The 19,545-nt window shown below is 39.7% G+C and overlaps 1 protein-coding gene across 2 annotated transcripts; it reads left to right on the top strand.

The window, feature by feature from the left end:
- Positions 1 to 606: 606 nt before the first annotated feature.
- On the top strand, positions 607 to 19,118 carry LOC145498404 (fibroblast growth factor 2-like). 2 transcript variants are annotated; one of them, XM_081478334.1, is made up of 5 exons: positions 607 to 899; positions 8,446 to 8,527; positions 11,218 to 11,482; positions 17,066 to 17,169; positions 18,195 to 19,118. In XM_081478334.1, the coding sequence occupies exons 2-5, from the start codon at positions 8,516 to 8,518 to the stop codon at positions 18,405 to 18,407; spliced, it is 594 nt and encodes a 197-aa protein (XP_081334460.1). In that variant the 5' UTR covers positions 607 to 899; positions 8,446 to 8,515; the 3' UTR covers positions 18,408 to 19,118. The 2 variants fall into 2 exon arrangements, with proteins under 2 accessions (XP_081334460.1, XP_081334459.1); XM_081478333.1 differs by lacking the exons at positions 607 to 899; positions 8,446 to 8,527 and adding an exon at positions 9,558 to 10,966.
- Positions 19,119 to 19,545: the final 427 nt, after the last annotated feature.

The following is a 19,545-nucleotide window of genomic DNA, read 5'->3' as shown; positions in this document are numbered from 1 at the left end:
TTACTACATTCTTTAGAGAGAGAGACAGAGAGAGACAGAGAGACAGAGAGAGAGACAGAGAGAGAGAGAGAGAGAGAGAGAGAGAGAGAGAGAGAGAGAGAGAGAGAGAGAGAGAGAGAGAGAGAGAGAGAGAGAGAGAGAGAGAGAGAGAGAGAGAATTGTTTGAATCGACGTTGTTCTCAACTTGCCTGAATTCCTCGGCTGCGCCATCGTAATTGTTTAGGCTCCCTTCTAATTGATTATCGTCATTTCTTTTAAATATTTACATCTAAATGCATTTTGCCTATAAATAACAACGAAAACAACAGAGTCATCGTGAAAGGTCGCACGAGTTCTGCAAAACACTTCACATAAAATATTCAGGCGAAGATTTTAAGCGAAAGTTCTTGAAGTCTACGTAGCTGAACAAAAGAATGCCTTGAATGAAGCTAACTGCAGTTTGAAGAAATCACTCGCGTTTCAACAAAGTTTGTTGCCTGAACTTATTTTTAGCTCTGATTGCATTAAATCAATTAGGGGACCGGCTTTGAAACGATCAGAGCAAGGTATATTTACATAAGCGTAATAAAATTGCGGCCATAGATGATTCTATTTACAAATGTTCTAGGAGCCAGCTGTCTCGTGAATGTCCCGTGACCTTGTCACGGTACGTGCGGAATGAGGAAAGGTTGGCAAAATTCGCATGATCCGGATATTCAAGGTCAACCCACCGACATTATTTACAACCGCTGCTTGATAATTTCCTATAAATATGTTAAAATATAAGCAAACCTACAAGACAAACATACAACTCTCGCTCATCAACCATGTACGACCTCTTCTATTCGGTATCACTAATCAATTCGCTGGCACATAGATACAGCGGGAAAATACTGGAAAAGTACAGACGTGTATAAAACGTAAGTCTTCGAATGTATTGCTAAAAACATAGCATGAACATCAGTAATCATTCAAGGTGTTACTTAATATACGCAACTCTATCATAGCGTTTCGCCGGCATTAACAAGTCCAGACTTGCGAAAATCATCTCTTTATTTACTAGCTAACAAAGTACATTTAATGACCTCATTCAGTAAAACTAGTGACGTTGTGAACCTTAGAAGATTTAGCATCTATAAGACAGGACTTATACAGGTAAATCAAGTAAAACGTAAATTCGGTTTTAGTTCGTTGTCACAGTCACGCTTATAACACATGCGAACTACTTTTTAACTGAGATGAACGAGCACAGTGGCGGGAAAATCGTTCTCCAGTAAAAACTTGGTTTTAAGTCATAATTTCATCAGCCATATTTCAACAACAACAACAACAACGACAACAACAAAAAAGTACAATAAAAAGAAAACAAACTGCATCCAAGAAGTAACAGTAGCTTTTAGCTGCAAAGTCAGGTGTTCTAAGAACAAATGTTAGCGAAGTGGAACGGCCGTAGCACGATTAAGCAACACGCTTTCAGAACATGATGTAACGTTAAAGCACGTCATAATTCTTGAGCGCCGAGCAACTAACTTGCATGTGGTGTATAGAGCCTGTAGATTTGAAGACCAATCTTTTCCGACACCTGCTACTTGAAATATGCATAGATTGGCCAAGTTCAAAGCTTCCAGCGAATATTACAAACAAAAGATATTACGTATGTAAGGTCAAAACACTGGCAATGCTCCTGGCTTGGCGGCCGGCTTCCAGATAATTAAAGATAACTACCCATTAACAGAACAGTTAGGATCAAAACAGTCGTCCACAGAAGTCCGATGTCTATTCGAGTGGCAGCCGGCAATTTCCGAACGAGTTAAAAAGGTGAGAGACTTTTAATGGGACGTCTTCGCGCGGACGTAGGTGAATTTTGGAAAACTCCCGATTTTTTTACCTTGTTGAGCACTTTTCCTTAACCCACAAGGTGACGTTTCGAGTGATTGCTGACTAAGCCATTCCTTTTCATTCATGTGTGTGCGTCAGTTCTGAGCAAGCAACGAACCGTGCGGTTGTAAACACGCAATATAGACTCGCATGATATAACACCATCCATTAAACCGTTTAATTTAGAATTGGACCTTTTGTTCGTTAAGAGATCAATAAAGAGTTAGACGTCATAAAACACAGCACAAAAAAACAATCAAGGATGACGGCGCCCGCCCACACGACCAGACGACGCGAACTCGCAGATGGCTGAATCTTAATGTTGCCTCGAAAACTCCACATACGCTGCGATTTCCCACCCCAAAATTCAAAACTGACGTTCTGGCGTCGAAATATCGACACTTGTCGAAACAATTTCGCTGAACAAAGCGAAGAAAATTGAAAATATCATCCAAATCGCCACGACTGTTTAACGGTGAGGGTAATTTCGCTGGAGGCAAACAACAACAGAATGCATTTCTTCACGCCAGTGTATAGTCATTCTTAAGTGTTATGTCGCAGTGATCTTTAGGCAAACACTTAATACTTTTAAAATTGTTAAGATTCCCTCACGTGAAGTCATATGAATGGCCGAGCCCCCGGCATACCCCCATCCCCGCCCACCAATCCATCCACATCATCTCGTGTGCCCCGAGCGCACAGGTCGGCAATTTGCCTCCACTAAATGTTTGGACAAGCCATTGTTCAGCATTTAAAATGGCGATATTTGCGTTGGTATAAGAGGAATAAAGGTGTTCGTTCTTCTTACATGTACGTTCTTTTTATATATTGCTTCTTTTTCGGTCCGGGCTGAACATTCTGATTTTTCTGGCGATTTTATGAAAATATACCTGTGCACATCCTTAGATTATAGGAGTAGAAGTGGACTACGCCGACATAACGTCAGATTATCTGTCCTATCATGACTTTAATGGCGTTGAAGCAATTTCGGAGCCATACTGCAGGTAAAAAAGCTTGATATGACACACATTGCAGGAATGTTACTAGCATCGAACATACGTCAAGTGCAGTTTTTGTTGTGTTTTGGCTAGTTTTGCAGTTTATAGAAAGGAAGAATTTTATACGGCTTAGTTAAAACCATGTCTTTGTACTGTATCTACAAATCTTTAGGACAAAATTGATTCTTTTCAAACTCTAAGCCTCCGGTTTATTCTCCGGTTTCGCGTTACGCTATCGTTCTCGCTTCCCTCAGAACAAAAGCAAAAACATAGTGGTAAAAAAAGGCACAGACACAAACACACTAAGGAGTCGTGATAAGATACCGAAGTTTTACAGCGTGAATCTATAGGTTGAATTCGTAACTCAATCAAGGATGCAATCCAAGGCGTAAAGAAAAGTTCTAAACTTTTGTTTCGAATTTTAGAAACTGGAAGTGCATGGCAGACGGAAGAAGTAAAAGAACACGAAACATAGCAAAAAATGAAAAGGGTGATTAGTCACTTGATCAGGCGTCCCTTCTCAACAAAATAACATTTTTAATAGCTTTAGATGGTTTGTCTGAACCATGGCAAACCTAAACAATTCACTGCACTGATTATCCACCCAATATAGTCATCTGGAAAGTTTAATAGCATGTTGCCAAAGCTCAAATGTCGACTTAGCAGGTTGTCTCGGGTGTCTCTCGAACACTACAGGTTGTTTTCATTAGATGGTAGCATAGGTTTTCGTAGAAGAAATTCAAAAGTTTTATTCCGAGCCGCTGTAAGACAACATTTCATTGACGTGAGTTTAATAATAGAATTTATTAATTTCATGATATGGCACGGATAATCACGACGTTAAAATATCGCCGGACAAAACGGCTAGAAAAACAGTGTACGTACTTCAAGCATGTCACTTTGCCCGCGATCATTCGAGAACTGCTGATGTGAAGTTAGTGGCAAATCCACGAAAACGTGTGAACACTGTGAGTCAGCGGTCCAGCGCGTGATCGGCTGACAATGTATGTGGGGCTCACGAAAACACTAAGTCCACGAGTGGAAGAGTTTACAAAAAAGGATCCGGAGAAAAAAATTAAAGGAGCTACCTCACTGCTTCACATTTTGAAAAGTTAAGCCTACATTTTTCAAGTTCGTCGTTTGTAATCCGTGACAATCTCCTTCATCCTTAACCATCCTTGTTCCCTTATAATCTGTCATTATCTCTTAGGTGTTTTTTTTTTTGTTTTTTGCTTTTTTTTCAGGTTTCCTTCCTATTATTCCGGGTTTCCTTCAGTTTAAAGGTAATTTTGCAATGGCCAAAATAACTAAATTGCCGTGACTGAGCTCCTTTAACAAACGTGTCGGTCTGAGTAAAGCTGTTCAGGTGAGATGTCATGAACTCGTGACGTTCCCGATCACCTTAATTTCGGCCTCTTCATCAATACACTCCCTTGTTTTTGTAAGAATATATTTTATAAGAATATCAAGCCTGAGATTTTGGAGAATAATTTAAGAATAACCCGAGGCTTAGATTTTGAAAAGACTATTATTTTGTTTGTTGAAAATTTGCAATAAAAACAATTGTACGTCTTTAAATAACCGTATAAAATTCTTCCTTTCCCTAAACGGCAAAGCTAGCCAAAAAACAACACACTCAGCACTAGCCGTATGTTCAATGTTGATAACGTTGCAAGAAGTTGTTTGTCATATCAGGTTTTCATTACCTGCAGCCTCGGACTTAAAACTACCTCAACGCCATCAAAGTCAATAAAACGGAAATGCCATATATTACAATCTAAGAATACTCTCAAGAGTATCTAGTTTCGGACTAAAATCGGCAGAAAAATAATAATTATAATATTCAGCCTGGGCCTGAAAGCAATATTCTTATTTGTAAAAAAAAAAAAGAGTGAATCATAAAAACAGAGAAATAACAAAGTAGAACAACAGCAGATGCATGATTGAAAATGATACACGCTTTTCATTTTGAAGAGCAAGGTCGGACAATTTTTAAAGAATGAAGAGCCATAAATAAAGTCAATACGATGATTCACAACGAGGTATAAAACAGGTCCGCAGTGGAGACTTATGTGAGATAAAATTAAACGGTGATTTAATGGATGGTTAAAACAAAACAGGAGATTGATTGAGAATTACAATTGGGAAATGTATTTTTTGTTTGAGAATATGCAGTCTACATATTTGGAAACCTGCTTCTTGCTTTTCCAAGGTTTTCTCAGTGAAAGGAGTTTAATGTTCACAATCACATATTTTAAGATCCCCCTGAAATTGGTGAAACAACACGATCACGTTTTTAGGAGAAAAACTTGAGCCATATTGTGTTCATTCCATTGGGCGTGGTCTCTTTCGTTTTCTTTGTGTCTACAAAAATAAGAATGTTATTGCTCTCTGCAGGATTGCCGCAAAATCGTTTCCTGAGAAATAGCATTCAGTTTTTAATTATGTTCCTTTATAATAGCAAAAGCCCAAGTAACCATGTGACCAGCCACTCAAAAGCTCAGGAAAAGTTGCGTGGACGAAATCCCTATCACTTTTACCTGATTGGCTATTGAGCACCGGCTGCAATTTGATTGGTCAGCGCTTCGTGCGCTTCGTTGTTCACTTTAACTGGATATTGAAAAGCAGGGAAACATATTTCACTAGGCCGGGACAATTCCTCTGTATTGTCTACTTTTTTCAACGAAAACACGAGACCCACATCATTGATTGACTGTTGTATTGATTGATAACTTTATTTGTACACGGTGTTTTTTTTTTTTTTTAAGATAAATATATATTTGAAATAATTAATTATAGAAAAAAGCAGACTGAGAACAATATGTTAATAAAATTATATATATTACTGAAATATAGCCATAAAAGTTGAAATGGTTTAAAGTTTACTAAGGATGCCGTTTGCGTTGAAAACGAAGGTAAGCTCAACTGAAGCATTTGAATGCAGGACTGCTTTCTCATTACGATAAATTAATTTATACTCATATAAAGCTCTTCTCAACGCGTAAGGATTTGTGAAAAAAAAAATAGTTTTGATGAGTAATATGCCATGAGTCAGTTTGTTCCACCTTTATGCACGGAACAATTCGTGTACATTAGAATCATACCTAGCCAACACAGAGAGGAGGATTGTACAATATAGGCCGCAAAGGAAAGTCGTTAAAGTCGACATGAGAAAATTCTAGAAAACATAGATTGATCGAATCGCAGACTAATCGGAAGAGAATTTATAAGGGTTGCACTTTCATCAGCAGACGAAGAGTTCATGCTGATATGGTTTCAGCTGCTTATTTTCGCCACAGCAAATCGAAGTTTTCATATATTTGCAAAACAACGTGGCAGTCGAGGTTATATTAATTAAGGTTCAGCGATAGCGGATTAGCAAAACAGCACGAGTTCTTTAGTTTGAGCTTGGACAACTCTGTGGAGAGAGTCGGATTAAGCGGTCAGAGCCCGGTAGAAATGGCTACATTCCCACGGAGATTTAGGATATACATAAGGGAGACAGGGCATTGTCGGAAAGTTGGCAAAGGGGTTTTGACGTAACACAAAGTTTCCGCTGGCACTAGGTAGCCCATTTGTTCAACAATGCTTTACTGAAATTGGCTTTCTGGCTTAATCTTCTGTGTTGTTAAAAGTTGGAAAACTACGCCATGCTTAAGAGAAGCAAAGGAGCCGACATTCTGTAAACAAGGCCATAGGCTATCAGCTTAGCAAAGACACTCCTTGAAAGAGCGAGCTTGATTGCTTACACGCCTAAATTGAAGGAACTATCACCTAAAGTGAGTCGAACGAACGATGGTAAAGACTGGTAAGGTTCCACTATGTTGTCGTAATTGATCAGTGTTTGTTGTTGACGGAGCTCATTGTAAAAAGGCCGCGACGCCACAATTCATCATAACTCCAACTTGCAAAGTTAACCATTCCTTCGAGGATGTCTGATTGTTCTATGAAAGTCGCTCAGCTTTTCGCAAGACAATGTAGAAAGCTTGAGAGCTGAATCTATGCTGACAGAACAGCCAAATCCCGCATATTGTTTTCCATTTCAGAATTCAAACGTTCAGAATTTAAATACTCGACACCGAGTTGCTTTTTCCGCCATGTCTGAACGTCTTACAAAATGACGGCAGAAAGACGAAGTGGACTTTATGCATGGCTGTAGCTGAGAGAATATATGATAGGGTGGAGAAATCAGGCAATGCTCACACTTGGCAATATGCTTAGCATAAGAGAAGAAATTTATGATTCTGTACGAAGTTGCTTCCCATTGTAAGCATTTTGCTTTTTGTCAGTGAAGGTTTTTGTTGTTTTAACTGTGACACCAATTGCAGTTCACTATAAAGCCTTTCTGTCGCAGTGCCAAAAAACAACATGGCAGCTTCGTATTGGGAGAGTCTAACGCCTTGACCGTGGGCCACTTGACCAAGATTAGCAATGCCTCTTGTCATATGAGTTGAATATTGCTTTCTAAGGAAATCAGTTCACTCAGTCTGAAAAACAGCTATAACGAAGAGCTAATGCGTCATAAATGACAATAATTAATTTAGGATAGTCATGCGACTGAAAGCTCTAACACAAGTAGGGAAAATATCTCAGTTTGAAAGGAGGACAAGAACACAGACAACCAAAGTTACCTGCGATGAAGTCCATCTGAATTTTCAGTGTCATAGTTTACTTTAGGGAAAGGTAATGAAGTAATGCACGATTTTATGGCTATTTAGCTTTGAGTTTTATTCTCTAAAGTACAGCACTATGTTCTCTCGACAAATCTTCACAACAATTCCAAAGACGTAGTGTGTTCGCAGGCTTCCGCAACGACGCACCTAATCCACAGTGTCAGGAGGACGTATTAATTCTAATTTTGCCAATTAAACTACGTTAAAATATTAAAGAAAAGGAGGAAAAGTTGGAGCTGACTTCAAAAAGGTTACGTTCATTAAATGTCTTGTCGCACAAGAAATAAGGGCGCCCTTGAGATGCGTTTTTGCGCACTTCGCTGGCGGCGGGCAACACAAAGCCAATTAATGACGTGAGAAGGGGCCATTTTAAGCTCAAATACAATGGACACACAAGCGTAAGCAAAACATAGCCACGGAAGAAATACAATTCAAGGTTTTGGCGTTACACAACGTTCAAAGGAGCCGCGGGTTCTGGCGGCGAGCGTTTGAGTCTGGGCGCTTGTACAAAACGATGTTTTTGTACGAGGTGCTAAGGGGTCCATTTCCGGTTCGCATTTGTTACATCTTCCCGTAATGTTTCTGTGAATCTTTTCTCTAAGCATACGCAGTGTCACTTAATTAGCGAGATTTGTAGTTGATAAATGAGTCAGACATCCCATCCTTGTTTTCATTCATTCATTTTTTTTCCGGTATTTTGTTTCTACCAAACACGCTATCAGAGTAAATCGAAAATCAACGCCATAACGATACATATATAAGCTTACCAATAGTTTCGCTCAGGACACAAGCATTCAAAATGTTGATAGCCAGCGACGAGTCTTAAAAGAGCGGATTGATTCTTAACAGCAAAACGCCAAAGATATTGACAGAGTAATCTAGAGTAGCTAAGAAGTTTCCTTGTCATTTTGATTTAGTAATGATGTCCTTTACGCAACCAAAGAGCTGACAGAAGCAGATAACTTCTAGAGGGCTTCTAGGCGGATCATGCTTGAGCGGGTAGGTCAATACCTTTTAAGTAACACTTTTTACTTAAGAATTCTTATGTACATAAACAATGGTCGGTCTCGATAACCGTGCGACAACTAAGTTTGATTTTTCGCATTCCCATACCTTCACCTTTAAACTTAAAGTGTTACACCGCATCAATTTAAGCTTCATTGCACTGCTATGAAGGGTATATTGGTTCTGGGCTTAAAACGAGGCTAAGGTATTTTTATGCTCAGAACATTACACTAACTTATTAAGACATTGAAACAAGGAAAAAGTCAGTGACGTGAAAAAATTTGAACTGGTTAATTGACCCACAAAAAAAAACGCGCCCAGTCTACGGTTCTTAGAAGTAGTTAATTCTCGTTCAGTCTTTCTTTCAAATTGCAAACTTAGATGACAAGAAGCTAAATCTCTACCATTCATTAAAGGAAACACTAAGTTTTAAAGCCATCGCTAAAGCGCATTACCTTGAGCAAACAATTCTCTAAGTTTTGCTAAGTTTTCATGCAAAGTACTTTAACCGATAACTCAAAACTCTTGAAATTCAAGTGAACCGAAACAAACGGTGCGGTGAAATCAAGCGAAACCTCACGTAATAAGTAAGAATGCTTCAAATCCACGAGTGAAATCTAGAATGCGACGCAATCAACTGGGCTTACAGTCTTCACAATCATATGACGAAGAATCCGTTACATTTTGGATGCATGATGTAACAATTTACTTTTCGAGTGCGTGAAGCGCACATGGGTAGATTGTGTGTTTAATTAATTGATGTGGTTTCTCTTAAAATCTCCCAAAATAGTTTTGGTCGTGCCCTCAGATTTTTCATCGGAGGCGGAAGACACGAAAACTAAGCTATCAATGAAATTAAGAGCAAAACTACTCATCGATCACTTGACGTTCTTCCACGGAGGGCGATCTGGAGTTTGATGCCAAAAATAAGTGAACAACTTGATTTTATTGACAGTAAGTCGAGCGATAGAAATTAAAAAGCTTTAGTGAGTAATTTTGATCGAGACACGCAGCTTACATCTGTTCCTCTCTGGTTGTATTCCTTTCAAACACTTTTCACACCACTGTATTCGAACAGATTATAAGTAAAAATTCAATTATGCAAGCTAGTGCTGCCATGGTGACGCAACTGTTTACGCGATCAAGAAGCAAATTCGAGGTATTTTTAGAATGTCTCGCGAGAGCAATTACTTCACTGCAGAGCAGACAGAAAATAATTTATGCATAGTTTTTGGATCAAGAGCTTCTTAGAGTTGAAACAACAAAGGCTACACTTTAAATGCCGCGGAGAACAGGTCCATTAACGCGTCAGGAAATGGCTGGTTTGCAGAAAATTTGACAAACTCATAGAAGCTTTTTGCAAAGTTTAGGTCCGCACTGCCCTTCGTAGGAAGAGTCTTTGCAGTTTTTAAGGGATAATTTTTTTACACGGATCGGTTGTAATTAATAAATAGAGATACAATAAGATCACGACGGGGCCGGAAGTGAGAAATTAGCTGTGTTCGAAAGGGTTTCTAAGACATTCGCTCCGGTGAGTGGAGAACGAAAGTTGCGTGCAAGAGGAAAATGAACAGATAATAGCCCTGGAATAGAACTTTAAGGAGACTTTCGTCTCGTCATCGGAACGTACGCACACAAGCCTCCAATGAATAGACGGTAATTCAGTCTTTTTGTTTCCCTAAGTGCCAGTCGGTGTTTTACTCTGTGAAGTAGCAATGGCACTCTGTAAACGAGCAGTCCTTGGCCATTAGCTTTGAATCAACACTTCAACGCAAACAGAAATTCGAAACAATTTTCGACTGTTTGACTGTAAATCTGCACAGAACGCCTCTCGACGCCGCGGAAGTCGCTCCAAACGCTTTCATGATGTTTTCTCAGTGACTTATCGAGCTTTTGTTCATTTGCCGAAAAAGAGCAGTTAAGACAAGCAAAGAATTCCAACTATTTCAAACGGCTGGTTTTATTCTTTGGCCGAACGCTGCTGCAAAATTCCCTCCGAACGCAATCCATATCGTCTGCACGCTCACCCAACACTTCCTATCTACAAGGGTCTGCAGATATTCATGTTTGTACAACTTTCTTCACAAATAGCTCAATATTAGGAAGGGTGATGGCTCGGTAATAGGGGGGCTTGTCAGCAAATACGTCGGCATTTTAAATACATTTTTTTCACCCACAAAAAGCAATTACTCGCCTTACAATATCGCCGCGGCTAAGTCTGGGTAAGGTCGCACGCGTAAAAGAGAGCCGATTTTCACATTGTTAAAGAGGCAGAATTTAATGAGGGATAGATTTCAAACTGTTTAAGAAGACCAAAGGAAGGAGGAAATGGTCATAAAACCATAATGACAGCTAATCGGTGTAAATTGCGGTTACACTTTCTAATGCAAGTAGATGAGAAGAGCTTTCACGATGGAGACAGTTGTAAGAACGGTAAGCGCTCGGTGCTAAAAGTGGCAAAAACGCATTTAGAAATTTCAACTCAGTGTTAAGTTTTCACCATGATTCTTACAGTAAAGAGCTTTTACTTTAAAGCCTTTTTATTTAGTTGAGGAAATTTTTCTTGTGTGCAAAGCATAATCACCATTTTCGCGCGTCGGAGGCGACCGAACATTTTCATCAGTTTGCTTAAATTATTAGCAAGTCATAATAATCTTTTGTCTACTTTTTTTTGTCCTATCCAGGTAACGTATGTCACCATCGTCTGCGTACTGATTTGTTCTTCGCTGGCTCTACCGTCCAAGCAAGCTGTTAAGAAAGCCGATTTTCACCGAACGTCCGTTAAACCAAACCAACAAGTGGCCAAGTCTACAAGCGTGCAAAAAATGAACATTCTCCAAGTTCCAACCAACACAAGAGTCGTTAGACTCTACAACAAGAATGGATTCTTTCTCAAGATCTCCACGGCGGGAAAACTTAGAGGCACCACGAGCTTTCACAACCCAGACAGTGAGTACACGTTGATTAATCACAAATCACAAATTCAACAAGCTACTTTTGCACGATCATTCATTCGGACGGTGCGCAATGTTTTGATCTGGTTGATTTCCATGCTAATTAGAAGCACGCACAACCACATACGGTTTACACTTTAAGGCAATGTGATTTTGACGCGTCTTTTAAAGAAGCTTGTTTTGCTACAGATAGTGAACGGTAAACAAAACCCCCGGACCGCTAGACTATAGACAGCGCGAACTAGTTGAAGTTTGTTCAGTGCTAATTTTGGTTTCATTCCACAGCTAAGTCCTCGCGTAGTTTGTTACGCGCCAACGAGTACTGCGTCGCCAAATTCTTAAACAATCCTTACAATATTTCAACCAGATAACGTGCGCATAACTTCAGCATAGAGCTTAGTTAGTCGATCTTTCACAGGGTTGTTTCTACCGGAAAGCTAACAGACTGTCCGGCCGTCAAGGAGATTCGGCGACTCAAAATACTAAAAACAGTTACTAATTTCCTTAGAGACAAGCGCACTTAACATGACAACAGTGGAAGCTTCGCGAAAGGACAGCATATCTTAATAAAGTTAAGGAATGACTGCAGATAGTGATTGGAGTCACTGTGCCTAAAGCACAAGATTTGCAATCTCGTAGCGTAGAAAGGATTTATCGGACGCCTTGATAAGACGATAGTGGATTGATAAAGCGGACCGTACAAACATAATAACTTCAGGGCTAATGCTAGCAATCAGCCAAAGTTAAACATAGCAGAATCACAACGCCGCGAAACTTGTCATGTAAATGTTGCTGGGAGTATTTCGCGGTCTTTACAAAGAGCACGACGAATGACTTTCAAGTGTTTAATTGAAATGTCTTTTTTGTGGGTGTAATCCGTGGGTCCGTGAAAATGAGATATTACCTCCATTCTTCCATTTATTTGAAGAGCAGCAATTTGGACAGCAGTTATAGTAACACTATTCAAAAGAAAACTGCGCTAATTAAACTGTTATACGTCCCGTAGGTAATTTGCACTAATTGCCTGTGAAATTGATGGCCCACGCTCTCGAGTTGATTTTCGAGTGACACGAGATCTGCATTTACCAAAACGGATTCCGGCAAAATCGCGCTGCGAAGGGAAAAGTCTACCGTTGGGTGGATCGACAACGCGCTCGTAGCGGAGTGCTTTGCAGAAACCACCGCGTCATCAAACAAACACTGCAGTTCATTAGTCTTTATTTGTTTACTCATTTCCGGAGACCGCGGGATGTGTGCGCGCCCCCCTTGCAAACGAGAAATGGGACCTCCCGTGGTCAAGGGAAATGGCAAAACGCAAGAACTGTTTTCGTCGACAGAAACGCGCGCCGATAAGGCGCTGCAGAGGAAATAAGCCTGGAAAAACGTACCCAAAGGCTAAAGTGTTTACAAAGCCAGCTCTTCAAATGGTTCTTTCCGGAAAAGCCCGTCGCCCTTTGAAATAGTGGCCGGTGAAGTGGTCACGGATGTGTTTTGAAGATCGAGATGATAATAAAACCATAAATTAATGTTATTGAGCATTTCTAAAAGCATTTCGGTGGGCTTAAGGGCGACATACAGCTACTTTGGCGCGCCGCAAATCCGGCAATTTTACAATGTCTTCGGAAAAACATTATATTCACCCTAAGAAGTAACCAGACTTTGGCATTTCTCGTTTACGCAAAACACGTTTTCTTGTCGTTAATTGTTCTCCACTTCTAAAGGTCATTTTTTTATAAGTAAACGTCTAGACGGTATGGAAATTCCAGACCCCTTCTTTCTTGCAAAGACACTTTGGCAAGCATCTTCCTGCTCGAGATTACTCCGATAAACTTTGGTCCTCTCACCACACAAGTAAATAAGATGATCGGTGATTATATTATCAAGCCTGTTCGAAATCCTTAAATCTCTTCTTAACTAGATTACAAGTCTTTAAAGAGCACGCGACAACGGAAAAATTAAAAACAACGAAACTCGCCAGCGATACCACTGGCTAATTGTAAAGTGTGTCTCAGTGTCATCTGCATGATCTTGCAAATTGTCGTTCCAAAATATCACAGTCGTAAATCTTGAGATTCTTTCATTGCGTGATACTCACATGGAGACATTGACTAAGACAACTTTCAAAATTATTGATATATGTCTTGACACTTTGAACATTATTTACACTGCAAAGCATGTTGGCTAAAGTTAGATAGTGGCTATTTTTAGCGAGTGTTTGAGAAGAGCTCGTCATCAAACATTGACAGGGAGAAGTGGAAAATTACTAACAATTAAAATTTCGCGATAAACTCTCAGCTGGTCGTGAAACTAATAGAAACGTTGGTTAACAGAACGAAGAACGAAAAAGAGAAAACGCATCGATAACACGTCTGATATTCAGAGATATAAGTTCGACCCAATCCGCCAAAAGTTGAAAGTTTTCCACTGAAGAAGTGGGATAAGTGTGTCTGACGTAGATCAAGGATCACTGATATAAAAGAAGGGTTATGAACTATATTACTTTCATTCAGGAGCTTTATAAATTGCGCAAACAGTATCTGATATTGCGCGCAATTTCAAGCCAAAGCTACCACACATAACACATAATCAGTTTAGACACTGCAGGAAGAATATTGTTGTCCGAGAAACCGGCTGCAGAATTGATTACGGCGTGAAATTCTTGTCTCCTCGTTGGCGCTGTTGTTCTTATGCTGCTTTTATTTTGTTCTTCGTAAAACTACCAATATCTTGCATGTGCGATATATCCGCCATGTGTTCTGTGATTGGTTGAAATCATTATTCACGATGTTTTTCTAAAAGCGCAAAAACAGTAAAAAAAAAAAAAAAAAAAAAAAAATAGATATATATATATATATATATATATATATATATATATATATATATATATATATATATATATATAAAAGGAAAACGAAAAACAAACAAAAACAAAACAAGAGTTCGAAAGAGGAGGCGTTTGAGCGTTATTCCGTCCGACCGAATACGACGGCGAACGAAGCTAGAGCTCTAGATTATTGCTGGGCTTCGCAATTCAACATGGATCCTTTGTTAACCAGAGACGAAACAGCTTGAAGTTTCGAGCAATGGAATTTAAGTAGCGGTCGCCATAATAGCTCACACTTAGAGTTCACATACTTTGATCGATTCTACACTGTTAGCCATCGTTTTGCAGTTGCTGCAAACACAACAGCCAAATTACACGCTCTGTCATACTACAGAACCATTAATTCGTTTGTATCTTATAACAGAATCAAGAAGCTCACGGACTACAATATCACCATAGCTCTCATGCGAGGCCAGTGCTGTAAATTCCACCCAGGCCAAAAGGCGGTATTTCTGGTTTTATCTCAAGCGGTTTCTGCTCTGTTGTTATTTATAGTGCAAGCACTCAACCGAAAGTTTTCTAAATTAGTCATTAATCACTTCTTTCCTGATCTAAATTTAAGGCTTGCTCGTTCAAGTGACGACGCGTGTGATCGCACATGTAGTTGAAACATGTGACTACATTGGGACACATGAGCAGCGACCAGCATTGCGCAACGAAAATTATGTAACATTTAATTACTAGTGAAATAACTGAAGCTAACAACAGGTCTTGTTCTCAGCACGGCAGAGCTGAACGATTCAGGAAAACGTAGAGAAAAAGGTCACATCGCTTGAGCGTATGAAAACCAGGACAACTTTTTAAAAACATGTTACATTCGTTTGAAACAATGTGGTTCAATGGCCGATATTCTTTCTTTGTTCCGAGATAAGAGCGCACTTAGCTTAAACCATCAAAAGATGGCCTTAGTAGCCCTTAAAACACGCTAATCTTCCAACTGCCTGGAGTAGCCACTTTAGGCTGCGAGAAAATAGAAAACGACAAACTGCATTAGGTGGAGTGCCGTGTTATTTTCAAAGTCGTCCGTCACGGAGAAATGTTTTCTCCCATAAACAAAGCAAATCATAGTTATCGCGACTTTCCTACGTGTTATTTTTATTTATTTTTCCTTTTTTTCTTTTTTCTTTTTTCTTTTTTTTTTCGGGGGGGGGGGGGGGGGATCTTAACGATTGTTTTCTCGAGCATTCCTAAAACCAGGAACAATATTAAACTAGTTCGCTTTTGTTAAATCTTTTGTGGGGCTCTTAACTTACATCTTGACTGGGGGCAAGTTATTTTTGCCAGAGAATCTTTGTATCCGCAGTTTTGACGTAAGCACTCATGAAAGCCTATTGGGAAACCCTCGTCCATTAGCAAGAAAAGAAACATGAAATCTAAATCTGCTCACAAACAAATCATTTCACCAAATTATTTCACCAAATTATTTCAAAATCCTCTCGCCAAGGCATCAAATCATCAGAATTATGGTGGCCAAGATAAAAGAATTTTCACTGACTTAAGAAATACACTGTAGTATTTAATTCACGTGGGCTACCGGAATAATAAAATGGTTAAGCTATTACTAAAGTAAGTTAGGGGAGTAGAAACCTTCTTTTAACATAGGAGAAAAGAGAGTGCCCCAAAATGTCGAAATTTGTTCGAGCCATGTTCAGGAGACAATTAGGTAACGTTTTCATTAAAATACGTTTTGCACCAAGTTAGAAAGTAGTTGCTTCCTTGCAGAGTCCGGCACTCGAACTTTTAAAATGCATTCAGTGAGTTGCTAGCATGGGGGTCGCCTTCTCAGGGAATTCGGTAAAGAGCATTATATCTCATCCAGTATCTTCTTTCTTCCGTACAAAATCTTGAAAACACTCTTGTGTGGTATTTTTAAACGAGCAAGTGGACCACCACGTTGTCCAAAATCAGAAGGAATGTGAACATTACGAATGCTAACATTCCTTCCTTACGCAATGCAAAGTTAAAAATAACGAGACTATAATTTCAGGGAGGGCCTTTATCGTAGTCACTTGTACGCCCCTCCCTCACCCCACAGTACGCCCCATCCCCCCACCCCCGCCCGAAAAAAGAAACGTCAGTTCTTCACCCTAACCTCTTACGTTGACGTTGAGTTACTAGGGAACTTAAGCAACGACGACTCCGACGCCGAGGACAACGCGTAGTCAAAAATGAATTTATATTTTACCTGCGAAATTCGCAATTGTCTAGGTCTCTTCAGTAAGCCAATCGTCCTAAAAACGTGCTTAGGCTAAATATGCAATGACAGCGTTCAATTCCAAATGGAAATACGAAAATTAGCCGTCATCGTTCGCGTTACACAGACTACGCAGAACTCGGTCATTTCACGGTCTTATTTTACAGAGGACGGCAAGGAGGATGTACAAAGATGTATAACGCACGTGCACAGCTATTGTTTTGCTCATTAAACCTTTTGTTTAGTGACGTTCTCGTTGCCGTCGTCTTCGTGGTTTGCTTAAGCTTCCTAAATCTCATCAACATGCGGGGAATGCAAATAGTGACACAAATCCATAGCAAAGTCCATGTCTGGAAAATTAAAAATGAGCCAGAGTCACTGATACTTACAACACACGAAATTCAACAACACAATAAATACTTAGCTATCGAACAAAAGATTTTAGGGACTAAATAAGCCCACAGAGGCACTTCTCTAAACGTTCTTGTCTTCAATTTCAGCTCTAATAGAGATGGAATCAATGGGACCAAGCATCGTTCGATTAAAGGGCGTAGCATCAAAGTCCTACCTCTGTATGGACGACGATGGGATTTGCCGGGTTATGGTAAGTGTAGTGAATAACCTTCAGGACACGTGCTTCCCTAAGAGGCCTTTATTAGGACGGAATTCGACAAATGCACCTGTTTTAGTGTATCGATTAGTTAACTGACTCAGAGACTGACTGACTCACTGACTCACTGACTCACTGACTCACTGACTCACTGACTCACTGACTCACTGACTCACTGACTCACTGACTCACTGACTCACTGACTCACTGACTCACTGACTCACTGACTCACTGACTCACTGACTCACTGACTCACTGACTCACTGACTCACTGACCCACTGACCCACTGACCCACCGACCACTGACTGACTGACGGACTGACGGACGGGTGTAAGGACGCACTGATTGACTGAATGATTGACTGACCCACTACCCGACTGACCACTAACTGACTGACTGACTGACTGACTGACAGATGGAAGGACGGACGGACGCTATGATTAACTGACGGACTGATAAATTGATGGTTTCATCGATGGATTGGTTGAGTGATTGATTGACCAATTGATTGATTGACAAATTGATAGATACATTGACTAAATGATTGGCGGATTGATTGATGGACCAATTGTTTGATCAAAGTATTTGTTGAGTAGCTGATAAGTTCATCCGATCAATCATCCTACTCATCTATTGAACAGTCAGCTACGAACTGATAAATAAAGGTATTGACCGATTGACTTGCTAATTGATTCATTCATCGATCTCCTTATGGAATTAAATAGTTATTTGAACGATTGACATAAAGTGACCAATACATTTATTTTGGTATCTAACCAAGATAAAGTACCTTTCCTTTCTTCCTGAACTGCAACAACCACGCATTTTCAATTTATGTATTTATACAGTTATTGATTGACTGATTGATCGATCGATCGATCGATCGATTGATTGATTGATTGATTGATTGATTGATTGATTGATTGATTGATTGATTGGTTGATTGGTTGGTTGGTTGGTTGGTTGGTTGATTGGTTGATTAATTGACTCATTTTATTTTTACCACATTCCTCTTTAGGCTCGGCCAACAGATGAATGCTTGTTTAAAGAAAAACTGGGTGCAAATCACTTCCACACGTTTGCCTCTCACAAGTACAGCGGGAAAAACCCAGGGAACATCACCCACGAATTCTACATCGCTATCAAGAAAAACGGAAAACTAAAACACGGAGCAAACACAGCAGCGATCCAAAAATCTGTCGACTTTATGGTGGTGCCGAAAAAGAGGTAACAGAGGAAACGCGAACATAAGTACAACTCGAGGTACGGAGCAGCGCCGTGGAGGAAAACGCTCGTCAAGTTGTTACAACAGTGATGGTGGAGAAGTGAACAAAGAGAGAAAGTGCTGTGTAATGATCACAGATCAACTTAGCAAAGACTAGGAACACGATATGAGACGAATTTGAGAAATATCTCAACATATAGAAAGCACGTTGCCACTGGAATAGAGTTCCCACTGGAAAAATCAAAAGTGACAACAATTATTACAGTATGATTCCCTTGAAGAACCTAGACAACAACCGATTCTAAAAAAGGAACTGATCAACGGTGAGATCCGGAAGAGGTTGCGGGACATGAAATAACTCCAATGTACTTCACCAACAAAGGCCCGGCTTTAACTAATAGCTTTCTTTAAAAAAAGAGTTGCAAAGTGCCTGAGCATGCCAAACCTTTTCGTACCTCGCGGAGACTGATTATGTAACGACTCATGGGGGGCTAAAAACTCAATGGTAACAACAGAAGAAATACCAACTATATCTATACGTAACATTGTGGAACACTGAACCGAGTTAGCAGCAATGCAGTAAACGCCACCGTTGCAATATAGAAAAGCCAAATGACTACAGTGAAATAACACTACGAATTTGTGGGTGAATGGCGTTATTTTCTAGAGGAAGCCCTTTTAGGCCTAAAAGGATGCTTTAGATATGGGGAAACACAATGTATGCAAGTTAAATACTGGTCAAAGGGGGGGGGGGGGGAGGGGGGAGGATGCTACCTCTTTAAATATGAAGGATGCTTTTACGTTTATCTCAAAGAAAAGAGTTTTTTTTTTCTGGTTGCGCTATGGAAATATTGTTGTGTTGCAAGAGAAAACAGAAACTACAGGGTGTATAACTATTCAACTCTCAATACGTTTGTCCGACCAGCATAACTATTTAAAGCGAATTTTAAAATCTGAGACACAAATGTTATATTTAAAGGCTGGAGTTACTGGTAAACGAGGTAAGATATAAGGACAACGTTTCGATGAGTAAAGATAAACTATTTTACCGGTTGCTGGCCAAACATGTCAACTGAGGGTGAAAAATCGTGTTTTATATTGTTTCGAATGTACTTTGGTGAGAGAAAATATATACATGGCATCG

Source organism: Orbicella franksi, chromosome 9, assembly GCF_964199315.1.
Source record: "Orbicella franksi chromosome 9, jaOrbFran1.1, whole genome shotgun sequence".
In the NCBI taxonomy this organism is placed as follows: Eukaryota; Metazoa; Cnidaria; class Anthozoa; order Scleractinia; family Merulinidae; genus Orbicella; species Orbicella franksi.
This window is presented reverse-complemented; position numbering and strand designations above follow the sequence as displayed.